This window comes from Myotis brandtii, unplaced genomic scaffold (assembly GCF_000412655.1).
Source record: "Myotis brandtii unplaced genomic scaffold, ASM41265v1 scaffold354, whole genome shotgun sequence".
Lineage (NCBI taxonomy): Eukaryota > Metazoa > Chordata > Mammalia > Chiroptera > Vespertilionidae > Myotis > Myotis brandtii.
The window spans coordinates 1,646,580-1,655,847 of record NW_005363609.1 but is presented as its reverse complement, the minus strand read 5'-3'; the positions used below and the strand labels follow the sequence as shown (position 1 = coordinate 1,655,847).

Here is a 9,268-nt window from a genome sequence, read left to right as displayed (position 1 = left end):
TGAGCCAGTCAGCACCCCCTGCTAGTCCTCCTTACTGAATCACAGGGCTCTGGACTGAACATGTCTCCCCAAGTTCACACATGGAAACCCTAACCTCAGTGCGAGTGCCCGAGATGGGGCCTTGATGATGGGATTAGTGCCTTTATGACAGCGCCCGCTCTGTCTGCCATGTGAGGACACAGTGAGGAGGCGCCGCCTGCAATCCAGGAAGAGTCCTCATTGGAGCCCATGCTGGCACCTGGACCCCTGACGTCCAGCCTGAGAACCGGGAAATAAATTTCTGTTGTTTAAACCACCCAGCTGTAGTATTTTGTGATGCGGCCTGAGCTAATACACATCGGTCATGAGGTCCCAGGGCACAGATGTGGGGGGAAAAGGGTACACATTATTATGAGGACAGTGACAGCCTAGGGAAGGGAAGACATCCAATCTTATCTAATATTTTATTTAAAATAAGAAATCCATAGCACATGGCAGCATAACAATTACTCAACCTGGGTTTAGTCACTGTGTTCTGAATATTTGAAATATTTTATTAACGAAGACATTCTGTTATCAACTGCTCCGATAAGAGTCAGATGTCATGGCTACCATGTGGCTACAAGAGTACTTGGGGAACATCACAAGAACGCTTCAATACAGCATGCTTTCCTCTAAAAACATAGAAAATGACTTTGTATGGGTGAATTGTGCTTCAATGTGCTACCTCCTGATGTGGAAGGTGCCAAGTCTCATGGGTCTGAATTTAAAAAACTAAGCAGCTGAATTTTTCCTTCAGAGATCATTGTACCCAGGGCTTAAACTTATATTTCAAAGCAAACAATTTCTCCCAGGAAATGGGAAATATAAGAGAGAATTTGGTTGGTACATCCAAATTTAGCAAAGAAAACATGAGCAAAATAGCCCCAAAAGGATACCATTAATACTTTTAATTGAGCAACCTTATTCCAATAATTTCTATACCAAGAACCTGTCAGTCATGTCAATGAAACCAATTTCATGGAAATCTGCTTTGAAGGGGAGATAACTAAAGCAATTTCTAAGTCTTGAGAATTAAAAAAAAACACGCACACACACACAAACAGAATAAAGGGGGAGTGGGACAATGCCCTAAAAAACTTGATTGTAGATTTTTAGCTTCGAGTTTTCTAACACAAGATCACTTATCTTCCATCCTGAAAGATGTGCTCTTTCCTCTAGGAAAAAACAAAAAGACAAAACGATCTCAGTAAAATTCCACTAGCATTCTCAAAGCCAGTCACTAAAAGCTTAACTGTTATTTATTTCAATGTCTATATATATATATAAGTATTAGTGTGTCCACTATAGAAAATGCCACCATGCTCAATAAATATCCTAAGGCAGCGGTCGCCAACCAGTGGTTCTGGACCACTGGTGGTCCGTGAGGTCCGAAAGATTGGCGATCACTGCCCTAAGGAATGTAAAGAAAAACAAACAAACCTCCCCAAACAACAACTAACAAAAACTAACATTAAGCCCTAAGGCAGATTGCAAACAGATGGTTAAGTTGACAGGCTTGTTTTCAAATGCTGGTCCAGCAGTTATAAGACTGAAGCTGAATCCCCTATTTATTAAAAGACAGACCTATCTAATCGAAAGGTTCGTGGGGGATTGAGGATGGCATGAAAGGGGCCTTTATGACAGCGCCTGCTCTGTTCACCGTGGCCTGGTGAACAGAAAGCATTCAGGTGTCAGCCATTACAATTCCTTCTGTAGCCTCAGCTCACGGAGATTTGGTCCTTTTCCTCAAGAAATTTGTAATTTAGGGAAAGAAGGAAAAGAAGGAAAATTATTAAATATGTTTATATTGTGGTTTAAGATGAAACTGCAAAGGCCTCCAGTGGATCTTATCAAATTCCAAGGGAGCCAGGAGTGTCCCCCGGGACCACCAAGGCCGAGTTCTCCTCTTGGTCCTCTGTGTCCAGGCACACGTGGTCACCAGGCTGAGCCGGTGAAAAGTGAAGGGACACTGCACTGAGCACCCAGAGAGTAGAGTAGAGGCAGGAGTGACCTGCCACACTCCCGGAGCCAGGTAGTAAGTAGGCGGCTTAAGAGGTGAGGCGCGAGCAAACCAGGGAACATGGTGGGAAAGGCACAAAAAAGGGAAAAGACAAGGAGGGAAGCCGTGTGAGGAAAAGGTTTAGGTTCAAACAAGTGGGGACGGGGAATAGGGGGATGTGACGTGTCAGGGGCTAGGAGAAGCCTCAGAGACAGCCCTGGCGCTGAGGAGTCACCTTTGGTGAAATGTACCCTTTCAACCAAGAAACAAGGTGATGGTGATGAGCGGTGATCTGTGAGAGCAAACGGAATGTGCGAGCTTCGTGCTCCCGAAGTGTCTGCCAGGAGCACATGGCTGGACACCAAAAGCCTCAGCCTCAGAGGACTCAGTCACCCTGCCGGTGGCCGGATCCGAAAACGTCAAGTGGGCCTGGGGATTCCGAGCGTAAGGCCTCTGGGGCTCATTCAGGGAGGGGCGGTCATTTCTGCATCCACAGCGCCGTCCCACAGGTAGTCAAAGCACTGTACGGTTTTGAAATATTTTTCGAGAAGGGGAGCCACAGGTGTCTGAACACTGAGAAGCACTAATGGGCAAAGGTAGGGACAGGCCTGGAACACACTGTCCTCTGAAAAGAGGTCATAGGGCAAACAGGCAGAGATGGGAAAACAGAAAACAGCATATTTAGGGCAGAGAGGGTCCATCTGAATGACCGCTGATAGGTCCTCTATGGGGTTGGGGTGGGAAGGGAAGAGGAAGCTTTTATATACGCCTGACCTGCCCACACCACTAACACACAAAATCCCAAACCGCCAAGCCAAGAGTCAAGTCCCATCAGCTGGCAGCAGTGACGTGCAGGGACAGTAACATGGTCCAAATCCCGGCACACTGCGCGGCACGCTGGAAAACCTGGCCCTCCTGTGATAACACTCAACGACACATTGACTTGTCCCACCCCCCTCATCTTGTCTCTGGAGAAAATAAAAGGGTGCAGCACATTCAACTTTAGCTAAGTGGTCTGCACAAACGACACTGCAGGAGGCGGGAGGGCGCTGAGGTTACTGGCTGCCTTCTCGAAGCCCAGCACGTGTGAGATTCTGCACCGGCGGCTCTCAAGGGCCTGCTCCTGCTCCGTCCCTACTAGGAAATCCAGAAGTAAAACAACGCCATGGTTTCCGGACCAATTTCTCCTTACAACAGCTCTTCTCTGAGTGTAAGACGGAGAGGGTAGAAATGACACAGTTGGACAAGGACGGATACAGCATGCAAAGTGATGCATTCTGCTGGGAATCGTGTAGAACTTTCTCGGTAAGAATGCTTTTCAGCTCCACCTGGGCACACCTTACCATGAACATGTGCTTGATGTGAAGAAACAGGATTTGGGAGAGAGTTTAGAAAATGAACATGCACAGAAGAATACTGTTATCAAACAGCCACATTTGACAAAAACTCACCTTCCTTTCCCAGTCGGGGGAAGAGCAGACCTCTTTCCCTGGCCTCGGGATGGCCGGGCCCACCATGCGAGAGGGATCCTGGGACTCTGCCCACCTTCTACACACCTGAGGGTCTGATAAGCGGCGTCTTTTCGCATGGGGCTGAGGCCTGCAGCTGGCGGCCAGCTCGAACCACGGGGATGAATGGAGCTCAACTGTGGTTGAGTCCCGTGAACTTCTGATGCTCCGCTGCAGTGACGATGACAACTTTCGGGGTCCCAGTAAGCCAGAGTCTGGATCTAATTTTTTAAAGAAGGCTTCTGTCTGATTCTGAACTTTCACACTTGCTTCATCTGGAGATGCTTCAGCACAAAAAGGCACCTTCGCCCGCTGAGGTGATTTTTGGCAATACTGCTGATGCAGCTGGTCAAATTTCTCCTTGATTCCATCGTAACGATCTCTTGCAGAGCCTAGAGGATGTACCCCGGGTACTGAAATAGCTTTGCTGAGTGCCGCTGACTCCCTAAGTATTCCAAGAGGATTTTCTCGGAAAAGATCAGCTGTGGGGTCAGAGCAGCCTGGGCTCCATCTGGGGTCGGTCTTTGAAAATGATGCAGATGAATCACTTTGGGGCAGGCATCTTCCTGTTTCAATAGCCCGTTTGCCCAGGTTTTTAAAAGCCTCATTTAGACTCTTCACTTTTGCTTTGCTGAGAGGTCTACTTGGCCGGTGGGTTTCTAAGCCCTGGGGGCTCCTGGGGCTTGCTAGACCACTTCTGAGCACCTCGACCCCAAAGGAGGAGGAGCTGGGGAGGTAGGCCAGGCCTAGCTGCTTCCTGGGGCTTGGGCAATATTCCTGGTGAAGTTTCTTAAATTTGCTATCGAACGCCCTGTAATGATTCCCTCCCTCGCCCTGCAGCATTCTTGGTCTGGAAACTACTTTTACAGGAGAAATTAACCACTTTAATGTCATTAATCTATTTTCCCGATCAAGACGGTGTGTCACACTAGAGTCCACATAAGTTAATGAAGACAACTTCTGGGGTGTTCCCTTAAGCTCCTTTGAGATTTGGAGTTTGTTTACTTCAGGAAAAGCTTTTTCCAATTTTAATCCTGCCTTCTGGCCTGAAAGATCTCGGAAGTTCTGGCTCTCTCTTAAAACCCCCACCTCTTTCACAGGCTCAGAGCAGGGCACGAGTGTCTCCTGGGAGTCCCTCCGTGAGTGCCTGCCGCCTCTGCAATATGTTCTGTTCATTCTGCTCTTGCACCCGTGTCTCCTCCGAGAGCTCCAGTTTCGAACAATGAAGGTTTTGGTGGAGATGACGCACGAGGGCTTTGAGCTCAGCAGCCGGCTCATCGAGTGCAGCATGCCCGCATACAGGTCGCTGATGGTCACGTTGCAGATGTCGCTGGCCACAAAGGACTGGCTGCTCAAGAAGCTGTGACCACTGGTCTCTTGTAATGAGACACTGTCATTTCTGGGCACTATGACCGTGTCTGGGGAGCAAAGGTGTGAAGATGCAGCTGGCTCAAAAGGACTGTCTTCAGAGACATGGCCACAGTATCCTGGAGAAAAGCACACAGGTAAATGTGTGTACGTTACCACTTCAAACAAGCTGTATGCAGAGATCATGGAACGGAAGGCTGGATCATGACCATAATGGTTTTTTTCATAAAGCAATACAAAAACAAAAGAAATATTACACATATTTGGGAATAGACTCTTCTTTCTACCTATGAAAATTAAATTTCTACATTCCACCAACCTTCCCAAAAAGAGTCTCCCTTCCCCAGGGGACAGTTTTAGGAACTTGGTTGCCTTTTCAAAGACTAACTGGGAACCAAAAAATAGTGACAGTTTGCCTACAGGGAGGGCAGAAGAAATGAGAGTCCTGAATACAGCTGTTCAGACAGCTTTGACTTTTGCACAATGTTACCTGTTTTATATATTAAACAAATAAATTTAAACCAACAAAGATGGGGAGCACTCTGAATTAAATACAGACAGAAAAATGACCATAACTATCAAACTGATATCAAACTGATAACGAAAGAGAAAACAGAATCCAAATAACTTTGCACACAGTGTCCTGCGTGCTCCCTCAGCTGGACACCACGGCCACAATGGGTGAAACCGAACTGTGTCACTGTTCCATTGCTGGCGTGTGCCCAGTTTACTGCTTTCTGTAGAATTACCTGCTTTTAGGAGGCACTTGTGAAGTATTCAGGGATAATATGGATGCAAATGAACATATACCGTGTGTGCGTGTGTGTGTGTGTGTGTGTGTGTGTGTGTGATGACTAGACAAATGTGACCCAAAAAAACTGACATGTGACCAAAAGTTGATTGCTAAACACAGGAGAAGGATGTTTACGAATGAGTCCTACTTTTCTGGAGATTCAAAAAATTTCAAAATAGTAAGTTGAGATAAAGAGCTAATTAGCAATCAGCACGACAGAGTCGCAGAGGGAAAAAGCAGTTCATTTTAAACTCTTAATCTCCCTAGGAAGTGCAGGTGTCTCTAACAGTTTTTGTTGATGAACCCAGCACAGTGGACGGGGATATGCCCAGCGTAAGGAGCTGTGTGGCTCTACTAACAGTGCACGGGACACGGTTCATGCAGTTTGTCACTCACCATGGGCAGGCCTGGGAAGTGAGGCCAGTGAAGGGACCAGGGTCACACATGTGTCGTTTCCATCTCCATGATCATACTGAAATCAAAGCGTGATTTTTAACAAAGGAGTTGTCAGATGTCGGCTCTGGGCCCACTAAGATGGTTCCCCCCAACACCAGGCCCACTGGATGGGAGGAGGCTGTACACCTGAGCCTGGCAGCAGCAGTGACAGGTGTGTGCCAGGATGACAGTAGCCACCTGGCCTTACAGCAGTGGTGGGAAGAAATGTCTTAGTAAAACCAGGGACTTTGTCCAGGTGGCCTCCAGGATACCGTGGAGAGGGCCACCACCTGCTGCCACTTTAGGATAAAGGCAAAGGCATTTCGGTGCACCCTCTAATTCAGTGCCCTCAGACACAGGTTTTCTCTGGTCAGCAAGCACATGAAGAAAATATATATGTTCCTGCTAAGTTTGCTGCCTTTGAGGTGAAGAATTTATTCTACACATGTACGTAATATTGGTATTAAAATGTCCTTTCTTTGCCCTGGCCGGTGGCTCAGTTGGTTGGAGCGTTATCCTATACATCAAAAGGCCACGGGTTTGATCCCTGTTTGGGGCTCAGATGGGAGGCAACCGATCAATGTTTCACTCTCTCTTTCTCTAAAAATCAATAAACATATCTTCAGGTGTGGATTAAAACAAAAGTCCTTTATTTTATGAAAAGATATTGACAGGCTCGGGAAACTACAGAGCTGGCATCCTTACATGGACCTGTACCTTCAGCATTTTTGCTCTTCCCAGGCAAAGCTCAGGAAATGGGCTACAATAGAACTCAGGGGGCACCAGCCCTGGGAAGGGGGCCACCTCTCACAGGGCTTAGAACCTGTTCACTCAAGGATAGGGCCCTACTGGATTTCTGAGCCACCCCAGGACACAGTGGGCAACAAAGGGCACACCTGCAAGCTTCCCTGACCACATGCCCTAGAGAACCCCAAGCGTTTACTCAAGAGGAGAAGTCTGCAAGCTTGTGAATGAAAGGGCTTGGAAACAATACCTCAAAATGCTCTTTACAGGCTCCGTAGAGAGAACACAAGCCTACACTGTCCCTCAATACGTCTCTAGTCTGTGATCAATTACAGAGATACATACTGGGGAATGCATTTACCTCTGCACATCCTTTATCTTGTAGCAGTATGTCCACTTGGGTCAAGTATTTCCTTCTTAACTCATCTTTCAAAGGGCTCCAAGGCACTGCAGGCTGGTAAAAGAGAAGTCAGCATTCTTAAGAGATTTTGGGGATGGATGAGCTCTTGGATTCTGAAACAAACTGGCAAACTCATTAATGCGCAAATCTTTAAATGAAGTTCCTCAAAGTCATCTTTCCATTTCTTGCTGGTACCAGGACAAAGTGGTCCAGCCCCTCTGGAAATCCACCTGACCAGGAATCTGACCTTAGGGAATTTACCAGTGGAACAATCCAAAAGTTAGAAGATAAAACATGCAGGGGTTTATGACAGCATTACTAGAGCAGAAAGAAAAGTAAGTAAAACAATCTGAATATTCTTAGGTGAGTTCAGGATTCAGCTACTGAAACCGACCCCGATCTGTATGTTTTATAAGAAAAGAAGTTCAGTGTTCCAACCCAGGAGGCAGGAATGGTAGCCTCTCACCTGCCTCACACTGAAGACAGTGGGTCTCAATCTCCTCCCTCTGCGGCTGAGGGGGGTGAGGACTGGACTGGGGACGCAGATGTGGGTAACACAGACACGCATTACTCAGTGTGTCCCTACTGTGGGGCTGCCTAATTCCTGTCACTGCCACCACCCCTCCACTATATTCACCAAGCACTGCTTCCCTCCTCGGGGTCATTACCTTATTCTAATTAGACGCTCAAAGCCACACATGGGTGTATGAGCAAACCCATGCACAAAAAGAGCGATTTCAGAGGGAAACCACGTGCCTGCAACGTTAGCATCTGATCCGGGCCAGGGAAGATGCTCCATATTCTGTGTGTATTCTCATCTATCTCAACTAAGTGGGAAGGTGAGAAGCAGATTCTATAAGGAGACGGTGGCTTCCAGGACCACTGGGGCATGCTGGGAGACAGACACAAAACAAGGGCCTGCCGGAGTATGTGACCTCATGACTCAATGGGCTTTAAGGGCTCACCTAGAAATATTCCCTAGAACACCATCTTATGACATTGCCTCTACGGAGGTAGACCTACTTAGGACCCAACTTTCAGTATTGCATGTTCACTCAAGGCAAATGACATAGTGTGAACCATAGCTGTGATTTTTCTGTGTGCAGAGAGAACAGCACCCAACATCTATGTACATTCAGTAAATCAGACTTGAACTTGAACTTGGTTAGTGATGGCTGTCAAGTGATAGATTTGCTGCCTAGGGGAACTGAAAGGGGGATGACAGACATAAAGGGTGAGATTAGCAAAGAGCAAGCCTCAGAAGAGGAAAGTACAGGTAAGAGGGTGTTGAACCTGCACCCCAAATCCCGACTGTCTCTTCATTACAAAAGGCGGATCTTACCATTAAGGCCCCAGCAGCCAGATCTTCCTGGTATAAAGTTGCATCAACATCACTGCTTTTTGAATCTAAAAGCAAAAAAAAAGGAAATTTCAACCAGAATTTTTAAGAAAGCTTGTATTTTTCTTTCAAGGATGGTTTTTGTATCACTTGAGCGTGTTCTACGGTAAAAATTCCAATAGCTTCAAGCGTGCTCCCTCTAGTTGGGATGCAGCCGTCTGCCACGGTTCCTGAAAATCAGTAATGCAGAGACCCCACCAGAACAGGAGCTGCCTGGAGCGGTGCAGACAGGGAAAAGCAGCTTTTATAGCATTTCTAGCTCTCTCAATGACCTCTGATCCTAGAAGCCGTGTCCCTCTAGCCCAGTGGAAAGTTTGTGGAAGTTAGCAGTTCATACCACTTAAGGGCAGACCTTAGGTCTTATTAAATTCTTGACATTAATTTTTTTGTAAAAAGTTAAAAAAATGAGGTGGGGATGAGGGGCATGTGTTCATTATTTTAGAATATTTGAGTACTGTTTATGTGTCAAGTAGCACAGTGCAAGGCAGCTCCTATGGGGAGCTAGGGAGGAAATAATAGGACACTTAAAGATGTTCTACCTTTTGCCCTAACCGGTTTGGCTCAGTGGATAGAGCGTCGGCCTGTGGACTCAAGGGTCCCA

At 46.8% G+C, this 9,268-nt stretch overlaps 1 protein-coding gene across 2 annotated transcripts in view; it reads right to left on the bottom strand.

Moving 5' to 3' along the window:
- Positions 1 to 1,087: 1,087 nt before the first annotated feature.
- Positions 1,088 to 9,268, bottom strand: part of HJURP (Holliday junction recognition protein) — a 13,621-nt gene continuing 5,440 nt past the window's right edge. For both annotated transcript variants that reach the window (XM_014544161.1, XM_014544162.1), the window contains 5 exons: positions 8,611 to 8,675; positions 7,230 to 7,322; positions 6,086 to 6,161; positions 3,472 to 5,015; positions 1,088 to 1,196 (listed from right to left, as the gene is read on the bottom strand). In XM_014544161.1, coding sequence (XP_014399647.1) covers positions 1,164 to 1,196; positions 3,472 to 5,015; positions 6,086 to 6,161; positions 7,230 to 7,322; positions 8,611 to 8,675 — 1,811 coding nt within the window. In that variant the 3' untranslated portion in view covers positions 1,088 to 1,163. The remainder of the gene's footprint in view (positions 1,197 to 3,471; positions 5,016 to 6,085; positions 6,162 to 7,229; positions 7,323 to 8,610; positions 8,676 to 9,268) is intronic.